General features: G+C 39.8%; 1 protein-coding gene across 2 annotated transcripts in view; it reads left to right on the top strand.

Moving 5' to 3' along the window:
• TENM1 (teneurin transmembrane protein 1) overlaps window positions 1-20807 on the top strand; it is a 349253-nt gene that overhangs the window by 275846 nt on the left and 52600 nt on the right. For both annotated transcript variants that reach the window (XM_056359800.1, XM_056359799.1), the window contains 4 exons: window positions 3899-4148; window positions 5048-5068; window positions 9180-9412; window positions 20216-20370. In XM_056359800.1, the coding sequence (XP_056215775.1) occupies window positions 3899-4148; window positions 5048-5068; window positions 9180-9412; window positions 20216-20370 (659 nt within the window). The remainder of the gene's footprint in view (window positions 1-3898; window positions 4149-5047; window positions 5069-9179; window positions 9413-20215; window positions 20371-20807) is intronic.

Raw genomic sequence — 20807 nt, 5'->3', positions numbered from 1 at the left:
CTGGGGTCAGATTTCAGCACTCATAAATCAGCAGAGTACTGAATTCAGTAAAATTCTCTCAATTTGCTCCAGCTGAGAGTCTGTCCGCTAAAATCTATTTCATCTGCAACTTCTGTTAATGAAGATTCATACACAGATGTATGGCTGTCAGGTTTTTACAAGTTCTGTTGTTGAATGCGCAGCTACAGTATAAATATTCCACATACAAAAGGTCAGATTTAGTTTGTAAATTATCTGGATTTCTGTTTTGATTTAAAATAGTTTGACATTTTGAACAGCGGTTCTTTCATACCCTGTCTTATTGGTTTGTATAGATTGTCTCTTTTAAATGCCAGCTATTGACATTTAACACAAAGAGAAATCTGACCTCAGTCAGCTCAGCCCCCAACTGTGAGCCCCATAGTCTACTCCTTAGTGCCAATTTACCACTTGCATAGTTTAATTTCAAGACTAAATTGCTGGCAGTAACTCCAATTTATATGACTATCTGCTAACTGCAGTGCTTACTACTATAATTCACCCCATAGGCACTAACATGTTCTGAGATTTTGTAAAGTATATAATTATAATCTTGAGTGGGGCTAAATCGCTGCTTTCCTGAGCACGGGGTTCGTGGTGACAAATTGCTTCCTGGCCCCGTCTCAGCTTGTGGCTGAGAACACCAGAGAGCGCTGGCCTGTCAGCCACACGCCACCGCCTCCGAAATTGTCCAGGCTGTGTCTGCTACCCCAGCCCAGTAACAAGGGTGGGGAATGTGCAGCTTCTCATACCTGCTCCTCTTCCTCGTGTGTTCCTACTGTGCTGGGCATGATCTAGGCTGAAGTTGGGAGGAAGCTACTAAGCATCTTTATCCATTAGTTAGACACACAGTCTGGGGAGGGGGGGCATAACCACATCTGACCTGAAATCAGTGGGTCTCTTCTGTTTACAGTTTGCCTGTGAGAGCATATTCCAGTGAGGATGACAAAGCCCAGCCAGAGCTCAGTGATATCTCAGATGTTCCTTATGACTATAGTAGGCTTTGAGCACGCATACCTGGCTCCTATGTAGCAACTAGAAAAGCTTGTAGGAGCAGAAAAACAGTGACTATACCATAGCTAGTGCACACCTAAAAGAGCAGCCTATAGGCTCGTATTAAAGCAACAAAACCAAATAATGAACTGTATTAACCAAAAGGATAAAAAGAATGAATGTGCTTCTGGTCTTATCTAGAAACTAGTGAACTGCTCTTCCATTTCAGATATTTCATATGTACTTTAAATAAGGACAAGAATATGATTCAAACTTAGAATTATACATTTCAGACTTATCTCCATGCCACTGTGAGTGAAATTAAAAGCATGAGTAGCCTTCTCAAGTATGAATATATTGAGATTTTTCGCTTTAATTAGAGCATTCCCTCTGTATATATGAAGAGCTGCTCTTTTTAGAAGCATGAAACTTGCATCTGTTTTTGAAAGACTTGTAACTGGGTATTGGAATTATAATATAAATGTCTTTCTGAAAACTTGCTGTTGCAAATTACAATTTTGTGTTCAAACTAAAACTGGAAGCACTTGGCTTGGTTAGTTAACTGGTCCTGAAGAGCTTATATCTAACAACTTCAGCCACTGAGCCTTGGCTTTCAGCAGGTCTGCTGCTGTGTGCAACGTTCCTCCTCAGTCACAGGGTGCATATGCTTGCCTCCCTCCCCATAAAGCCTATTCATTTTAGAGGTGTTACAAAATAAACAAAGTACAAGAGAAGAGTTGTAAGAATAGATGCAGTTTCACAGAATGGCACTTCATAGCACAGTGTAAGCCGTGGAGGTACAAGTATCGACATGCGGAAAGCATGGCAAGTAAAAACTCTGTTCTCTTGCCTGATGTAAGTATCTTTAAAAAAAGAATGAACAAAAAAAGTTGGCCGAATCCAGCAGCAGAGATATGAAATAACGTATATTGTTCCAATGTGGCTGTCCCTGGAAGCTAGCTTTTTAAGTGTATGCAGTTTTGCCTCAATGTGACTGTTAGGTTAACAAAGGATTGCATCCTCTTCTCAGCTATACTAAACGGTTCTTTTCCCACCTTTTTTTCCCGTCCAGTTTAGAGGTTTGATCACTTCTAATTTGTGACATGATTAGAGTTTAATGTTTTCTAACACAAAGGTTTTGGTCAGTTTGGAAGATCTTCAGGGCACTTCTCATAATCAAGAAGAGAACACATGCCGTAAATACTAGTTCCTGTATAGAGTCCTTTTAAAGACACCTGTATCTCATGAACACAAACAAATGTGCTATTAACTGATTTTTCAGAGTATCCTCTGCATTAGATTTTTCTTCTGATGTGCAAGTGTATCGATTCCATTTTTATTTATCTGGGGGAAGGAGTAGTAATTTTACAGGGACTTTATGCTTTAAGGTGATTTCAGCCCCAGTGCAACACAGCATCGACTAAAAGCAGCAGCTCGAAAGCCTGAGATAAGCACATGCTTACATTTATCGACAGCAAAACAAATTCTCCAGAGCCCTAATTATTTCCTGGCATTTGTGTGAGGCAGTGGAAAGATTACCTTTACACTGTTAATTTCAGAAAAAGGGTAGCATCTTCATTTAGTAGTATTTTTATCTGGTGCATAAGGGAGGATATTGCCATTAATATTACTGGTGTATTTCAAAGATGCTTTTTTTAAGCCAATGATCAAACAAATATATGTATTCCATCCTTTGCTGTTCAGAAAAAAATTTTCAAAAATATAATTCCCTTAGAATAGCTGTGACAAGAGATTTTTAGCTTCAGACTTACCCGAAAGCCACACACACACAAAAAAAAAAAAAAAAAAAAAAAAGACAACCAAAACTTGCATCTGTTTCAACAAAAGTTGGTAGAGTCAGTCCATAAATACATTTGCTGTACTTTGGCCAAAACTCAGACAACTTGTACTTCCTGCAGTATCTAGAATATGTTCATTTCTCAGATTAAAAGTCCTCCAGAAAGTGCATCCCCTTTTTTATTCCTTTAATGTGTTTATTCCTTTAATGGTGCCACTTTCGTGAAGCACTGGGATTTTCGAGGGAAATGAGATATTTTGGACGATTCAGAAATAACCTAAATCTTACAATAACATGAAATTTTAAAGGTACTTCTTAACTATATTACCACATTGTTAGTTAAACACTACAGCTGTCAGCTTGAAAAAATGCATCCTTGTACTGGTTCTGGTATCACCAGCCTAGTAACTGGGAAGACTTTCAACAGCGTATGCTGCCGAGCAGTTCTAAAATACTGACACGCTGGAAAGTTGTTCTAAACTTTACGGTAGAAATTAATATATTCTCGCTGGTGAGATATTCACTTGTGCCTCAGAATTACTCCTTGACTCTTAACTTGGCTTTGCTGCCAAATGCGTGGCACCATTCTTATATACCATGAAGGACTTGCATTTAAATTTGAATATTGATTTTGTACTGCCACTCAGCGCTCTTTTGTGAAAAATGCATAGCAGTCCTGCTATTAATCTCCTTTAATTAAATATTCAAACTACCTAAGAAATTCCTCTGCTGCCTAATAAAAATTTATGAATAAAATGAATATTAAAGTAGTAATCCCCAAGAAATCAGATAGTACTGCAATTAACAGTCAGTTTGTTAGAGCATTAACCAACCATGAGTTCTTCTCATGATGTTGGCTTTTAAAATAGCCACTAACCACTAATTGGCAAAATGGTGATGATGAAATCTGGGACTGAACAAAACTGGAAGAGATTAGAGGAACCCTGTGACAGCCTTTAAAAGTTCTGATGTTTGTTACTGTTTTGGTAACCTGGTTTTCTAGAGGCTTGCGTAATTCAAAACTGCAGAATCTTTTAAATGCTGTACATTTGCTTTTTTTGTCTCTGTTTTCTCCCTTGCCCGCCTTAGGAATTGTACACAAAGGAAATGGTGAAAACATGTTCATTTCCCAGCAGCCACCAGTCATCTCAACTGTGATGGGCAACGGACACCAGAGAAGTGTCTCTTGCTCCAACTGCAATGGCCTTGCGCTCAACAGCAAACTCTTTGCCCCAGTTGCTCTTGCTTCTGGCCCTGATGGTAGTGTGTATATTGGTGACTTCAATTTTGTCAGACGGATCTTTCCCTCCGGAAACTCGATTGGCATATTAGAATTAAGGTAAAAAAATAATTAGCTTTCTCTGACTGCTGTTCATAATCCTGTCTGTGATGTGCCTATGAGAACTACAGCGAGCTTTTTTTTCCCTTGGGAGTTAAAGACGACCCACATGTAGTTGCATTGTGAGTCATGTCTCATCAACTATCAAACAAACTCATCACAAAACTTACACTTACTTTAAAGTCATCTGTTCAAAAGGGCATCTTAAATGGCCTTTAGAACAGGTTTTGCATAATGAATTTCTATAAAATGCAGAATTAATAGAGCTTTTTTTTCTTACTGCGAGATTTTTCATACCTTTTCTCAAATAGTTAAAATATTCCATGAAACACATTTTTTGAAGAAAACCCCCTAATTCAATAGCAAATATGTAAAGAATCATGTCAAGTCACAGCACTGTGGCTGAAGAAGGACTTCCCATGTTTAAAATTAATACCATTAAATCATTCCTCATCTGTAAAGGAGGATGTGACTGAGTTTAAACAGACAAGAGCCGACCTGGCATTGCAGCCTGACCTGGCGCAGGCTGGGCCAGAGCCCCCACTGACCCCTGTAATTACAGCTCCAGCTTCCCAGTCCCTTTCAGGGCCAGCGGGGGTGGTGGGAAAGGTTCCTGACACTAATACACTAGATTTCTCTTATTTAACACCCATGAATCCCCAACTAGCTAACATTGCTGGTGATGGAGATGTGTGCTGATTGTTCAGAATTAACTTGGTACTGTGCGGGCGGTGGAAAGGAAGCAGTTTGCGAGAAAGATATGATACTGAGTAACAGGATAAACAGTGTTTGGTTATTGGGATAGATCTCTGTGAGCAGGCAGGCAAAGAATACAGCTTTGTTGAGAACTAACATTCATTGTCTTTTTCTTTTCTTTTAAACCTGATCTGTCTTGCTAGGAACAGAGACACAAGACACAGGTAAGTAAAACACAGTAACAGCAATATGTGAACCATGTTCAAGGAAACAGCCTTACAAAAGTCCTTTTAGAAGTCTGGATTTAGAGAAACACTCTGAATTTAATCAGTACAAATGTTAATCAAGTTCACCTTTGTTTATAGTAAAGCAAGTTTGATTTGTTCTCTTTGAAGGTATAAAGTCTCCTTCTAAAAATCACTTTGCTGATCCCTAGCAGAGATGGAGAGGTTTAAACCCAAAAGCTGGAGATGCATTTCATAGCTGTCATACTCATTTCACACAGTGTTTGAATGATCATAGATATAGCTAGCCAGGGAAACCGGGAGTTTTAGCAACAAAGAAATAATAAAAAATGCTTTATAGTCACACAAGAGGACTCTACTTTAGTGATTCTAGGATGCTACAAACTTTAAAATCTGCCGCAGTTACAGAGCGTGCACAGCAGACTCCAGAACTGAGGACTGTGTCACAGCTCAGTCCTTGCTTCTCCAGCTAAAGCAAAAGCAAGTGACTTCCCCTCTTTCCAGTCAGCATTTTGGCAATAAAATGTACACGTTTCTTTAAAACAATGAACATTGCACACGAGGCTTCTGCAACAGACGGTGAGGGAGTTGGTTATAACAATCCAGCTGCAGAAATGCTGTTGCATGCTAGAAAGAGACAGCAAGGCACTCTGTATCCTTAGAAACAAACTTCTTGGTATCTCAGTACTTAAATGAGATAAATAAACCAGCAATCGTACAACCTAAAGTGATACCTTCATGGCATAGTAGGAAGCAGAGCATGGACTGAGTGTGTGTTTGTAGGATAAGAGTACTGGTTGGAATTACTCGCTTTAGCCACAAGAATGCCTTTGAATACTATAGATTATTTGCCAGCCTACTTACAGATGATGTCACATCTCATATATTTCACAATGAAAACTTAAGAGGAAAGAATAATTCCTAGTTGGTAAGTGCAAGGTTCTATTTTTTTAACTGAGGAATTGTTTCCATTTGCTTTAAACTGACCAGTATCTCTGTAAACTAAAGAAAAGAAGTTCACTTTGGTGAACTTACTCTGTAATGCATTCAGAACATCAATCAGGTTTTAAATTCAGGGGTCTCTTTTGTAAAGTAGAAATTTTTTAATACCTACTCACTAGGACTAGTTTCTTGAGATAAGCTTAAACCTTTATTAAATCAAAATGTGATTTATTTCTAGCTTACTTCTACTCAGTTACATAAATCCTAATAATTACAATAATAATTGCCTCTGTCAGTATTCTGTCCAAGTGAAATCTTGGAAAATTGGAGGAAATCACTTGAAGTTAATGTAGTCTTTGAGGTTACGGGGAAGTACTCAGCAGTCCCGTTGTATGCCATTCTCTTGTGGCTTTACAGTCCATGGTCATGGTGGAAATTCCTGGGAAAATTCTGCTCAAAGAAACAAGTGGAAGAAGCATCTAAAAGGCGTCAGATGCTCATGACGGTCCAAGCAGGAAAAGGCTTCAAAATTCAGTTCTTCAACACAAGTTTTATTCTCCAAAAAAGCAGGGGAAAAGGGTTCTTTTTACCAGGACAAAGAAAATACTGTGTAAACAGGGGTAGAGCTTGGAGACTAGTAAGCAGAGAAGGCCACTGATCTTATTTTTGACTGTTTTAAAACAGCTTATCCCATTTGCTTTTCTTGTCATCAAGATTTTAATAAGAAATAACAAAACTGTTTAATAACTGGTAAAAATGGAAACTAGGCTTTGCTGTTACAGGGAAGAATTTTACTACAGGGTAGTAATAACTTGTTCTGGAAAGATGCGTTTTACATCCTAGTCTACTTGATATAGTTTTTAATGGGCTAATTTAAATAAACTCAGATTTAGATTTGATTGCAAAATTCTGCAAAGATATCAAGTATTTTTTACTAATACTCTTTAAATTTAAACATTGTAGTATGCAAGGGTTTGAGCATAAATATCAAGAGTTTTCTAACAGCTGGTCTATTAAACGCAACAAGGATGCCAGAAAGCATGTCTACCAAGAGGGTGTATAATGACCCCTGGTTCTCTGCAGTTTCTGTGGGATGAACAATGTGTTTGTTTAACATCTAGAATTCTCCTTGCAACTTTTTGCACAGAGGTATTTTATTAAAAAGTCATCTTTTGGCTGGCCAGTCTCTTCTGAGCTCACTCCACAGAGCACAAATGATTTGTAATGTTTTCAACAAAGTTTTGTAATATTGGTGATACATGATTTGGCATTAATTGCTTCTAGCTCATGCTCTTACTCATCTCTCATCATACCACTGTCCTCTCATTCCCTGTGTTTCTTTGGACTGGGTTCCACATCTGTTCCGCAGCTGTAGGAATATATCTCTCCCTATACTTCCTTCTTCTGTCTTTTATAAACATTTGTGACTAAGGTCAGCTTTAAGCTAGTCTAGCTTGTGGCACAATCCTCAGAGATGCTGAGTGGTTTCTGTCCCTTTCTGGATGGAGAATAAGAACTAAGAGAAAAAGTGCCAAGCTCTATCACATTTATCATGGTACAGCATTAGCCGTATCACTTTTAAGTGGAAATAAGATTTCAGCCAATCATGTGTTAGAATTTTCTGAGCAATATGTAGAGTACTCAGTAGACTGCTAAAATAAAAGATGCTGGCAAGTAATTTTCACATGGTTTTGCAGCATTGCTCGGTAAGGTAGAACTGTATAATAGGTGATTAAAGCAGCTTAGTATCTGCCTTAGCCAAGAAAAACTTCATATTTAAAGAGGCTCCATCAACCTGAAATCAAGTCAGTAAAGTAAGTCAGTACCATCTCAGATATTACGTATCTGTCCCGGAGCCTCTGCCAGTTCTTCAGTTCTGTTTTATCTAAATTCATCCTTTCCTGGTTTGTTGTGGCATGAAAACCCAGCTCTGCAGGCGCTGGATGCCAAGCGTTGCCAAACCCACCACAAAAAGTACTGACAAAGCTGAGAGGAGTAACTTGTTTCCTAAATTCGCTGCAGCAATCTTAAGCATTAATTAATTACACCAATGTTAATAAAATGTCTCTAACAAAAAACAAACAAAAACCCCATGAATTTGATAATCTTCTTAATCTGCAGAGCAGATAGTACAGGGGATGTGGGCAGGTCCATGTCTAGCCCAACAACCTGTCAGAAATCTCCTCCTCGGCCCAGAGAAACACAGCAGCGATAAAAATACTGCCTGAACACCTAAACATTCTGCCAGGCATTGCCCACTGCTACGCCTGTGCTTATCTCCCTCCATTTCAGTAACTGACTGTGATTTAAAGGATCTACACCTATCTGGATTTTTATTGTATAATCAGGACTACGCTGCAGCTCACCAGGCTCAGGATGCTAGCTTGGTATGTCATGTGCTTGGGCGATTTCCTCAAACTGGAAATTAAATTTGCACTGAAAAAGAAACAAAAAGTCTTACTGGTTAATAAGATGCAGCCCAGTTCTCCAATTAGGATTTATGATCCTCACCATTTAATTAACATATGTAAATATTTTTTTAAATAACATTTTATAATCTCAATAAGGCACTTCAGTGCATGAATTATGGTGCATTAATTCATGCCTAGTTGCACTGACATTACTTGGCCTTCTGCCTTGCTCCTGACAATACAGTCGGCATGAATTAAGTCACCATATTTCACACCTTCATATTTCCTAAGGTTTAGAAACAGATAAAAATAACCAAGAGTGGGTATTTGTGCCTATGCAGAACAGTCTGTGATACACTTTGCTGCAACTTGTAGATTTGTTTTCAGTGGCAAGAGTACCAGCACTTATCAGGTATAGAAAAATTACTTTGCTTTTGATAGTAATAATTATGACCAAGCTGAGGTCACTCCAGTTAGCTTTATACTGGGTGGCACTCTCTGCGTAAGCTTGCTGATACATAGCTGGCGGGTCGGGCTCTGCAGCCAGTACTAGTTCCTTCCTTCTGAGCAGTGGCACATGCATGAGCTACATTAAAGCTGGTCTCACGTGTGCCTCTGTCACCACCAAATCATTGAACAGTTATCTTCGGATAAGTAGAATACAATTGTTATGCTGCTCCAAACAGAGATTAAAAGGAGAAACCATTTAACTTGGATGCTCTTCTCTTCTGTTTTAGTACAAGCCCTGCACATAAATATTACTTGGCTGTTGATCCAGTGTCAGAATCCCTTTACTTGTCAGATACCAACACCAGAAAAGTCTACAAAGCAAAATCTCTTATTGAAACAAAGGATCTGGCCAAAAACGCGGACGTCGTGGCAGGAACAGGTGATCAGTGCCTACCATTTGACCAGAGTCACTGTGGAGATGGTGGAAAGGCATCCGAGGCCTCGCTCAACAGTCCAAGAGGTAAGAGAAGAGCATATCCGAAGTACGTTGTGTTGGTCATCTGTCATTTTCATCTGTTATTTAGAAACTCTGATGCAACAGGATGTACAAAAATGGGTCTGAGGTGATGATTTAACCAACTCTAAGCAAGCCAAGTCATTTTGTAGCATAAGCAATGGGCTCCAGCCAGCATCCTCCAAAATACTTTTTCCTTGCATGGCAACACTCCTCTTTAATTACCTTTCAATTGCAAGGTGGTAGCATTTAATTGTATTTAATTTTAAGCAAATAATATGGTCGCAAAGTCCATTTTTTAGATTTTGTGCACTCAGGCGATTCTCGTAACATTAGTGGAGCTTACTCATACTCACTAAGTCAGGGCTGTTCAAATCAGACACCCAGCAAAATCAAGGTTTTTTGGAACTCGTTTGTCCTTCCTTATTAAATGCGCGTTGCAAAATGCGAGCATCTCACCTCCTGCACATGCCATGAGCATTTTGCTGCGGCCTTGCCATCAGAGTACATCCTGTATTGTCACAGGCAGAAGGCGTGTGAAGCCTTGAATCCCTACCAGCACCACCATTAATCCCCTTGCGGTGAGCATTAGAACTGTGATGAAGTCGGGATTTGGTGCTCTAAAGCAGCTGATCACCCTCAACTCCCACTGAAATCCCTGGAACAAAGGGTACTCAGCAGCTCCCAGGCAGAGCCCTAAGTGGGCTTTTAGCATGCTTCCCCCGTAGCACACCGCTCCCTCCTAATGACTAGCTCTGAGGAAGGGTTTTGATTATTTCTCGTGAGCTAATAAAGGAAGGCTGTATATCAGCAGGAAATTAAAATGTATATCCGGGCAGAAACATCTCTTAAGACAAGCAAATAATCCTGTTTTAGAGCTTAGCAAGAGAGACATTGTAATTATAGAGTGACTTTAACATGGCTTTAATGGTAGAAGGTAAGTGTGAGGTAAGTACAAATAAATGTTAATCTTCAGGCAGCTAATTAACGTAATGAATCAATTCTAAAAATAGTAGAATACAAAGGTTTTCAGATCCTTTAACAGGAAAGTGATCGATGTTTTATTGCTGATTACAATTGATTATATCTAATTACAATACTATTAGTTAGTTGTTCCATCTCATTTTCTTATTGTGGAAGTATGTTGGTGAAAATTTGTAATATGCTATTTATTTTAAAATACCCATGCATAGCTGGCTTCCTTAACAATCGTAAAGAAATTAAGAGGAAAAAAAAGTACAATTCATGAGTTTTGCAGCAGCCATCAAATATTAAAAAATTAACTGTTAGCAGACAATGGCTCATATATTGGCAGATTCAGGTCATGGCTCCCAGATAGTTTTGATTTATGCATCTACTCTAAATTACATCAGTTTGAAATTGTCAGATTTGTTATGTTTTGGATTTTAATCTCAAGGAACTATGAACTGCCATATGCCCTTTACGTACAGGGCCTAGTTCATAGCTCCTTGAGATGAAAATCCAAATCAACCTGTAGCCACCAGCACAGTATGAACAATTGGCTGTGCATCACCTTGACAGTACATGTCCTTGTTTATCCCTAAACTGTCAGAGGTTGAATAGCCTCGGAAAGCAGTAGGAAGTACTTGCCTGGTACCCGTAGATCTATTATTTATTAAGAAACCGAAAAATCTCGCATACTTAAATACAGTTTTAGAGATTCTTTTGGATCACTCATTTTGCTTGTTCTTGGACTAATTGTCACATCAGAAGATGTCACATTTCTACTGAAATAATATTCAAACAGTATACACAAAAATATTTTTTCTAGGAGGCAGGAAACACAAAAATCTTGGTGAGACCTCAGGTTCACCAATGTCTTATCCTTGTTTCAAAATCTTCTGGCGCAAAGCAACACAGTTATGTAGTATTTGACCACAGAAATAAATGAATTGCTTTAATTTCTCACCTCTGAGATTTCTGCAGTAGAAAAATAGGTAGCTGATAATGCAGATAAAGACAGGAGTAATATATAATCACTTGCATTACCCGTTGACCACACAAGATTAGCATCTAATTTTTAAGATGATACAGAAAAAAATTTTGCTTTTTTTTTTTTCTCACTTGCTGCCTTATATTTGTCCTGTGTGTTCCTTTTTTTCCTGTTATATATGATAAATAAGTTTACCTCTTACTTGGGAGAAAGGTAATATTTACAAAAGGACTCCATTTAGTGGTCGTCTGACCTTGGTTAGCTACAGCTCAAAAGTTGTGCTCTCATTTTTGCTACCGGCTGCTTGAGGCTCTGAATGCAGGCTTATCTATATGACTCATTTTATCCATTTGCAAAATTGATAAGAAATACCTACTGCATAACACTTGCAAAACTTAATCCTGTTTAGTAACATCCTCAGGAGTATGTTAATAAGTAGAAATTCAAATTCTCTTTCTTATTTACTTTTCTGGATGAAAGTTGCTTCAAATGCTGGTTTAACTTTTTGAACTGATAACAATTTTTGTACTTCAGTGGGCATGCCTGTACATTTTGGGAGAGTCCTAGATCATATTCAAGTCTTTCACCAACTTTTATTTCTCATTATCTTTGATTTGACAAGACTGCTTTTGCCTAGTGACCAGGAATTAAATGCTAGACAGGAAAATATCATGAAGTCACACTAATCAATTATGATTTGATCTGCTTTCCGCAACTTTTATTTTGCAGGTAACAAACACATGGAGCTTTGTTCAGTCTGTTCCCACTTCTCTGTGAAGGACTAGAGATGGGGCTTAGCGAATATTAATCTTGCACTATTGTATGTTGAGCTGACTTTGAAAGATGCTTTTAAACATGCATGGGTGATGTAGTTGAAATTTGAACTCCAATATATTATTTTTACTGCAACTTTCTTTAATTCTGTAGAGATCTCAGACTAATGAGTCATGTAATAGATGACCAAGTACTTAAGCAGAATGTGAAATGATACAAGGTGGGGACATAAAATAGGATCTGTGACAAGCTGAACACATTTATTACGCAAGAAGATATTGAAAATGAAGAAGTAACTACACAAGATATTAATCATTGACTGAATTCCAATTGCTTCAACTTTACCAAGTAATAGATTTTAATTTTGGGGTGGGGAATTCTGTTTGGTGGATTTGGGGACTTTTTGATAAAAAGTATTTATGGCACATCTAGTCACCAACACCATCATTTAAACGCTCTGGATTAGTATTTATAATAAGGCACTAGGGTATAGTGTTCTGATTTTAACTAGATTAGTCATTGAGTATTGGAGCAGTAAGAAGCACTAAAATTAATAGAAATACCTGGGCATTTTTCTACTTAGCACTGCACTGCAAAGCCAATGCCTGGATCAAAGGCATTAAACGCTTACCTACCCTGCCCTTCTGAAATCAGTGGGCTTTAGACATGTAAATAGGTTTGACTTTCCAAGCTTAATTGACAGAGGCAGTGAGAGGCTGAGGCAATCAAGTTACTGCATTTTTGCTGAGCTACAGTGTCTCCCAGTAAGTGTACTAAGAAAAGTGTCTTAGATTAATACCTGATTTCATTTACCTTGTATTTGTGACTGACTCGACTGTGATGAAACCACAAACTAACTAACTTTTGTGAAAACGGTAAGTCCCCTCCAATGATTGAACCCTGAGCATTGGAAGTGATTTACAACATTTGGAAGCTCAGGTACTAAATCCAAAGATTTAAGCATCTGCGATCCTGCAGTGTCCGCTTTTTGATTCCTGGGTCCAAACCAGAACCTAGAACTGGGAGATAGATACACACACTGCCTGTGCAAGCTGTGTGTACAGTCAACGCCTCCAGAAATTAAAAACTGCACACTGAGTACAGAGGACTTGAATGCAGGGCAGTGACCTCGTACAGATGCAGCGATGTCAAAACAAGCACAGGTGTAGAAGGCTGGAGTTCTAAATCCCATGGACAAAAATACTTTACACACAGCTGTAGCAAAGAACCTTTTTTGCTCAGACTCATGGCTGTGAACTAGCAACACGAAAGCTAAATTAAAAATCAGTTCTGCAGTGTAGTTTTATTCATTTTGCTTGAAATTACTGAGGAAATACTACTTAAAAAAACCTCATGGTTTTGAAAATGTGTTCTCCCCGGTAGCTTACATCTTGAAATAATCAGTCTTCTTGATCACCATCTGCAGCAATGCTTTCAAAAGTAAATAAAGCTGTAAGAACAACCGCTCAGATTAAACCTTTACATTTGTCAAATGACAGTAGCCTATTTAGGGCCTGCTCCTACTCAGCTGAAAGATTCCTGTTCCCTTCAGTAGGATGCACACCAAATTCCTAATATAGCCTTTTGTGAAAACAAGACCCCCTTGTCACAGGTAATGATTAGTACTATTTATTCAGCAATCTCTGCTATTTATAAATTCCTAAGACCTTTTCAACCCTTCCATATAATTCAAAAAGGAAAGCAGAATGGGGCGAGATGTTTCATTAGCAATATATAAAGAGAGAAGCAAACAAACGAAGGTGATTTGCAGACTCAAATCACTGTCATCTATGCATCAGAAAACCTTGCAAAATATTCATTTGGTGCCATTTTTGATTCAGCAAAATTTATTCCTTGTTTTTCTTTTCAATAGTCTTAGCTATAGCTACCTGTGATTTCAGCAGTCTGGGTATCTTGTAGAACATTTAAGGCAAACTTTTTGGACAGCAAGTTTTCCTAAATTTCATCCAACCTTCATCTGAATGCGTTAAGTTCTTTACTTCTCTGCTAACCATTGTCAGCAGTAAGTGTGACCCCAGTCGTCATGTCTCAGACTGGAAGCAGGACATTTTCATTTAGAGTCACTAGTTAAAAATGCCATTTGCTCCAACTCTGCTGTTACGCATCTAAAAAGAACAACATTCAAGTGCAAGTACTGAAGTCATGTTCCAGCTGACAAAGAACTGTTGAATATTTTGCTGCTAGTACTGAGACAGTAATGAAGTAAAGATGACAAAGATCACAAAGCAACAGACAGCAAATCACTTGAATCATATTTTGAGTGGTGTATTATGGTAACCTATAAATAACTAATTGCATAAAATTGCTTTAGTAGTTTCTAGATGGCAGCTTTAATTAAAAGCACCGGAGACATTTAGAAGTTTAGAAATGGATGGCATGTAATTTGCCCTTTTACCAACCATAAAATGGTAATTAACCAATTTGATTCACTTCTTCCTATTAAAAGTTTTATGAGAATCGCAAGTTACTTCTAAATACAGTTTTTCTTTAGCACAAGGTGGCATTCTCTTTTATCGGTCCTCACCAGTAGTTTTAGATGTTCTTCTACAAATTCTTTAGAAGTTTAATTAGAAGTTTTCAATGTAAAATGCTCATTTGCGAAGTTTTTAGCTGAGCAAAAATTGTAAAGTAGAATTTCTGGATTGGGCAACATATAGTTCTAGCTGCTCTTTATTGATGTGTTCAAAAGATATTTTTTCCCCAAAAAGAGTCTCTTAGAATGCAAGTGCAGGCTATGGGGCAGGGGGTGGGGAAAGAAAAGAAAAATATCTTAATGAGGAATTTACTGTATTACTTTTAATCCATATTTTTAGCACTATAAGCTTAGCTCCATTAATATTGAAATGCCAAAATTTCTAGACTGAAAGATCATATGTATAATAATCATAAATATTTTGAATTTATACCTATGAGAACTACACACACAAGTGATCAGTTTGCTTTCAAAGTGTTATTTGTATTTGTGAGCATGTGCGTATGTGCACTAAGGCAGATCTGTCAAGGGAAATAACCCTTTAACCAAAATCGCTCCTGAGAGCGTTTAACAGGTTCGAGAGGTTCTAATTAGCCTTCTGTGTTTATCATGGTTGTACCCAGCCCATCTACTAAGTACTATTCCATGCAGAAAACAGTTACAAAGTGCAAAACTTTTTCTGCAGTCTTTCTAGTAATGATACTTAGTAGCCATTTGTGATTGCACTAGCAGCAGTTTATTTGTAATGTTAGTTAACAGAATTTAGATGGTACTGATTAAAAGACCTCTAAGTGTTACAAATATTGTTCCAAGTAGTCTGCGCATAAATCTATGGGAAATAGATGTGCATAGGAGCTACTGTTCTACATTCAGGTACAAAGTCTAGTCCTATGTAAGACAGTCCCACTGACTAAACATGACTAAAACCAGTCCTTCAATACAAGCACGTTGCTCAGAAAAAAAGATTGTGGTCCGCCCCTGAGCCAAAGAACAAGACTAAATCCCTGCACAGGTTTAATTTGTCCGTACTTAGACATCAGTGTTTAGCAAGGAGTCTCATATCCAAGCAAGGCAAGTCTGTCGTTTGTGCAATAGGTCACATTTGTGCCCAAAGACAGCATCACCTGGGCATACATTTTAGTGCTATAGTTCTTAAAAAAAAAAAAGCAACAAAAAACCACCAGAATCAGGCTGAGAGTCTAATACAAACTAAATCTCATTCTCTTTGCAAAGAGAAGATACCCAAGAATGACCTTTTTTACTCCCTCGTAGAGTGAGCAGTGATCCTACTTGCACTCAGTGCAACTCATTACACTCAGCATGTGCCTGTTTCCTCTCAGAGTTCCTTGGTGATTAAAGCACAATTGAAGTGCTGCATGTGATTTGATTCTGCATTACACTGTACGTCAGAAAAGGATTAAAAATAAGCTCTTGGAGTGCAGATTATGTGAAGCATCATGCAAGATGTGACAGGAGCATTAATGAATCCAACTCTAATAATTAATAAATTGGGACAGTTTAGCCAGAAATCCATATTTTATTTTCTGATGGATGCCTTCTATAGGGTATTTATCAACAAGACTTCAATGCATAAGTTGTTTTTTTCAAATAGGTAAAGTCATGTTGTTTTAGCATACAGGAGTAAGCACTGGAATCACAGCAGCAGTTCATTGTTGAACATCTGTACACTGATATTTGAAGAAACTGGCTTATTAGGAAGTAGCAGGAATTTATTATCTTTAGGACAAATACTGAGGACTTGTTTGTGCTTGTTTATGCCATCATAGTGGCCTATGTCCTTCCCTTGCAGATAGATGGTCTTTCTGCAGTGGCCAGAGAGCAAAATGTACACTGGTAACATTAAAGGATCTTCGGTTTTCTTATATAGTCAGTGTTTGAAATCCATTCAGCAACACAGCTGAGTAAGTTTATTTCATTGCAGCGTAATTTTTGATTTTTATATAATGGATGGTTTGCAGCCAACACAGCCATCTGTTCACAGGGAAATTGCGTAAAACAGAAGATGCTCTTGCCCTAGCGATAGATCCTGGCCTTGCGTTACCCGTGGCATGGATCCGATCCAAGGCTGCGCTACCCAGGTGAGAAGCACAGCTCCCTGCTTACTGCGCAGCACCACCCCTCTGCAAAGGCAGCCTAAGGCACAGCACACGTGCTGTAGTTCCCACCCACGTCAGGGTTTTCATTTGAGCCTGTGAACTACACTGGAAAGGACAGCAAATCCCATCTAATTTTGCTCCACAATACAGTATCGGTAAGGTTAAAAATACCCCCGATCATAGCTGCATGCATGTCACAACAGTCTCAGACAGTGGTCCTTGCTCCTCACACCTTCCCTGCCACAGCTGTCCAGCATGGCTTTTTCTCCTCAAAAAGGAGTCTCAAAGAGACTCTCAAGAAAGTAGGAGGAGGCAGGGACTGAAGAGACTTTTGTCTCCAACCTTCACACAACCCTGAAGAAAAAACCCTAGAATAATTTTTCCAGTTACTAATCCCTTAGCATGCTCCAGCTGGACAGCATAAAGCTGAGCAGAGCAGGACAGACCCAGGCAGGAGCCCCTGAGCATCCCAGCAAGAGCAGCCCAGCTCTGCGGCCCCAGACTGTGGCAGCAGCGGCAGCACAGCCCCTCTCATTTTGTGAAGAGAAAATTCCTCCATGTGCAAACTTAACTGCAGCTCATGACTGGGGCCTTTGGCAGCTACAGTCCCAAAAACCCCTGCAGGTGCCTTTCGTTGTGGTTTGCTCTGTCAGCTTCTGCCGTGCGCGTTCCCTCAGAATAACATTTGGAAAAGCCTCTTCAGATTTATATATTAATTGTTTATAGGGTCATTAATAACCAGGCTGGATACCTTTTTGCTTCGGCTGGGGTTTTAGGGCGGATGTTTTAGCAGCTCAGTTCTACCAAAAGGCCTTTTGCACACTTGCCCCTTGTTTCTGTGCCTTTTGTGCGCACCGTCCCTTCAGCGTGCGTGAGGGACCGGTGGGTGCCACTCCGTCCCAAAAACGGGAACACCCTGGTCACCCCCCAGCACCAAAATGAACCATTTTGCTTCTCAGGTGTGCTCATTGCCTCAGATCACCTTCAAACCTTTGGCCTTTTGGATTTATAACATGACTTCTCAGAAGCAGATGGCCGTGCTGTTGTTTCCAAAAGCAATGTCACTCTGTAATTAAAGAGAGAAGATCCTGAGGGAAGCTGGTACCACAGGCGTGTGATCTGGGGGCTCACGGGCCACCAGGGACTTAGGCCCTGAGGTATCTGCTCTGCCTTCAGCCTTTTCATAACCTCCCAGAGCTCCTCACAGCTGACCCATCCAGCCACCCCAGGTGATTTCAGCCCCCCCAGTGATATCTGTCCTGGAGAACTAGACATTTTGGTGATCAGCCGTTTCACTTAACGAAGTGATGCTGCCTACCCCTGTTCCCTGCCGCACTCCAGCAGTCCATGGGCGGGTTTTGAAGGAGGCGGCAGGGTGGTGAATACCCTCTTCTAGCGGCAGTTCAGTCAGACAAATAAGCTGAACTGATGAGTTAAAGAATTAATTTCAGCTACCAACACTGCACCGATAGATAGCCTGAAAGCTGGACGGAGTAGGAGCGCTGGATGCTAGTTAACCGATGTGGTCTTTGGATTTTTTTTCTGTGACGATATCCTCAGGCCTTTGCGAGGTGCGTAAAGGCCACCCACGTGCGGTGAGGGGGCACCTCTGGGTGGGAGCTGCGTGGTGGGAGGGACAATGGCAGCGTGCACCCAAAAGTCTGTCCCCCACCGCTGCCTGGCTCGGTGCCTACCTCTGCCGGAGTGAGGGATGGAGACCCCCGGCGGAGGTGAGCAGCCTGCCCTGGCAGGGGGGAGAGCGGAGCCCTCGCTAGCATGGCCGTGGCAGAATAGCTGGTGTGGGCACTAGTCCTGCTTTCTGCTAGAGAAGAAATGGGCATGGACAGTTTGTCTTGGGGCAGTGCCACTGGGTGTTAACGTGGTAAGAGAAAGCATATTACACTCAGATGTGTGTGTCACTCAAACTCAGCCCCCAGGCATCTCCAGCTGCCAGGTACAGATTTATTTTAGGGGCTGGGGAGGCTGTCCCCTCTCCTCCCTGCCCCACGGGAGATGTGTCCCCATCAGGGCCGCCTGCCCCTGCCCCCCAGACTGCTTAGTCTCCCTTGCCCAACTAAACTGCTCCTTATATATTTAAAGAAATTAAATTGAGTATAAGGAAAAGGGGCTGGGAGGTGAGGGAATTCAGTCTGGGGGTTTTTTTCTTTTTTTAATGGCATGTAGAATTGCTGTGTGAGATCCTAAACTGGCGTGCAGACAAGTGTTTTGTAAACTCGGAGTACATGCAGCCTTCAGTTGTGCTAAATGCAGGGGACAAAAATCAAAAGCCATATAAGCCACTGTCCAAACCATCTGTTCAAGTCCTCTGCCTTTCATTTCTGTGTAGCAGAACATAAATTCATTATTAAAATAGCTTGGCTGTGCACAGCAGCTGCTGTAATTGCAAAGTTATGCAATTTTAAATGGGAAATTATGAAATAGTTTAAAGCAAGAAATTGAGCAGTTTTGTTAGAAAGGATTTCACAAACCTAACGTGAACAGAAGTGCTTTTTTAGCTATATTTTCAACATTTCAGGGAAAAAAATATCTTACAGTTCATGCAATATAAAAAAATCTAAATGGAACGCAGGAAGAATGGGGAGAAGGTGTTAGACTGGGGCAGAACAAGGCTGAGCATGGGTCGTGACATGGCTGCACCACACACTGCTGGTGGGAGGCAGCAACCCCTCTGTTCCTGAGCTTCCCCACTGAAATACGTAAGACCGTGACCTTTCCTTTGCATAGCCCTCGCATTTGTTTCATGGTCCCTCTCTCCAGTGCAGTGGCGCTAGAGCTACAGCAGATCCAGAAGTGGGAAAACTGCACTAGCCCCTGCTGAAGTTCACTGTTGTCATGAGGTCAGTTCCAGTACGTGACCATTGTCTTGGACAACACCGCACTGTAATATGTTCTGCAGCACAGATATTTCTTCTGCCTGCTAAGCAGAGCCTGGTTTGCACCATTTGTATGTATAGCCCATATCACAACAGAAGTCTCTCTCGCTTTCTGTGGGTGCTTCTTCCTTACTCAGACACTCTGATAATTCAGACAGTACAGTAATTAAAAAAAAAAAATGCCTCTGCATGAGAATTGAGAAAGTGAAAATTAAGAAAAATCAATTGTAAGATAAGTTTTCAGAAAAGCTAGTCTTGCCCTACTTTTTGATGGGCATGAAATAAAGCTGTTGAAGAACCTAGTTCTATGTATATATAACTACATTACAAGCAAAGCCTCTGCTGTTTTGTTCTGTTGTCTTCCCTCTAAGTCAGACAGTCTGATACATGGGTATGATCTTTCCATATACAGTTTGTATAAGCCTTAAGTAAGTAATGGGTAAGGGAAAAAAATCATGCTTCTATTAATCAGTAGATTTTCAGAGTCTAAGAGGAGAGGAAACATTTTAAGCTCATACTTTTTAATCTAGAAAATGTCAGTTCTAACATCCTTTTTTACCCTTTCCCTTCATCCAGGTATCACTGTAGATAAGCATGGATTTATTTACTTCGTTGACGGTACCATGATTCGGAAAATTGATGAGAACGGTGTGATCACAACAATAATAGGTTCGAATGGCCTCACATCAACCCAGCCATTGAGCTGTGACTCTGGAATGGACATCACTCAGGTAGACACCTGGTTTTCATGTGTTGTCACTTTTCTACACATTGTGGAGACAGATAACTTCATTTCTAGCACAAGGATTGTATATCAGAATATGCTGGATGAATCAGATATGTCTGTTCTGAATCATGGAGGAGCATTACATTAAGTAATTACACAACAGCAGTATTGTAGTCAAGCCACTGCATTTCCATACATTTCTCAAAGTGCCTTTCAGTCCTTATTTCAAGAGCAGTGTAAAAGAAAAAAGTCACTTATCACAGCTCTAGTTTATGTTTAAAAAGATACATGGATAAACATGAAGAAACATAAATGGCACTCTTGACTAGTCAGTGAGCCACACTTGCAGATAGCACGAAGAAGGGATTTGCCATTGCCGATAATTACTTGAATTAATCAGCTTCAAAATGGGAGAAAAGCTATGCTTGAAAAAATATTGAA

This window comes from Falco biarmicus, chromosome 14 (genome assembly GCF_023638135.1).
Source record: "Falco biarmicus isolate bFalBia1 chromosome 14, bFalBia1.pri, whole genome shotgun sequence".
NCBI classification, from domain to species: domain Eukaryota; kingdom Metazoa; phylum Chordata; class Aves; order Falconiformes; family Falconidae; genus Falco; species Falco biarmicus.
This window is presented reverse-complemented; position numbering and strand designations above follow the sequence as displayed.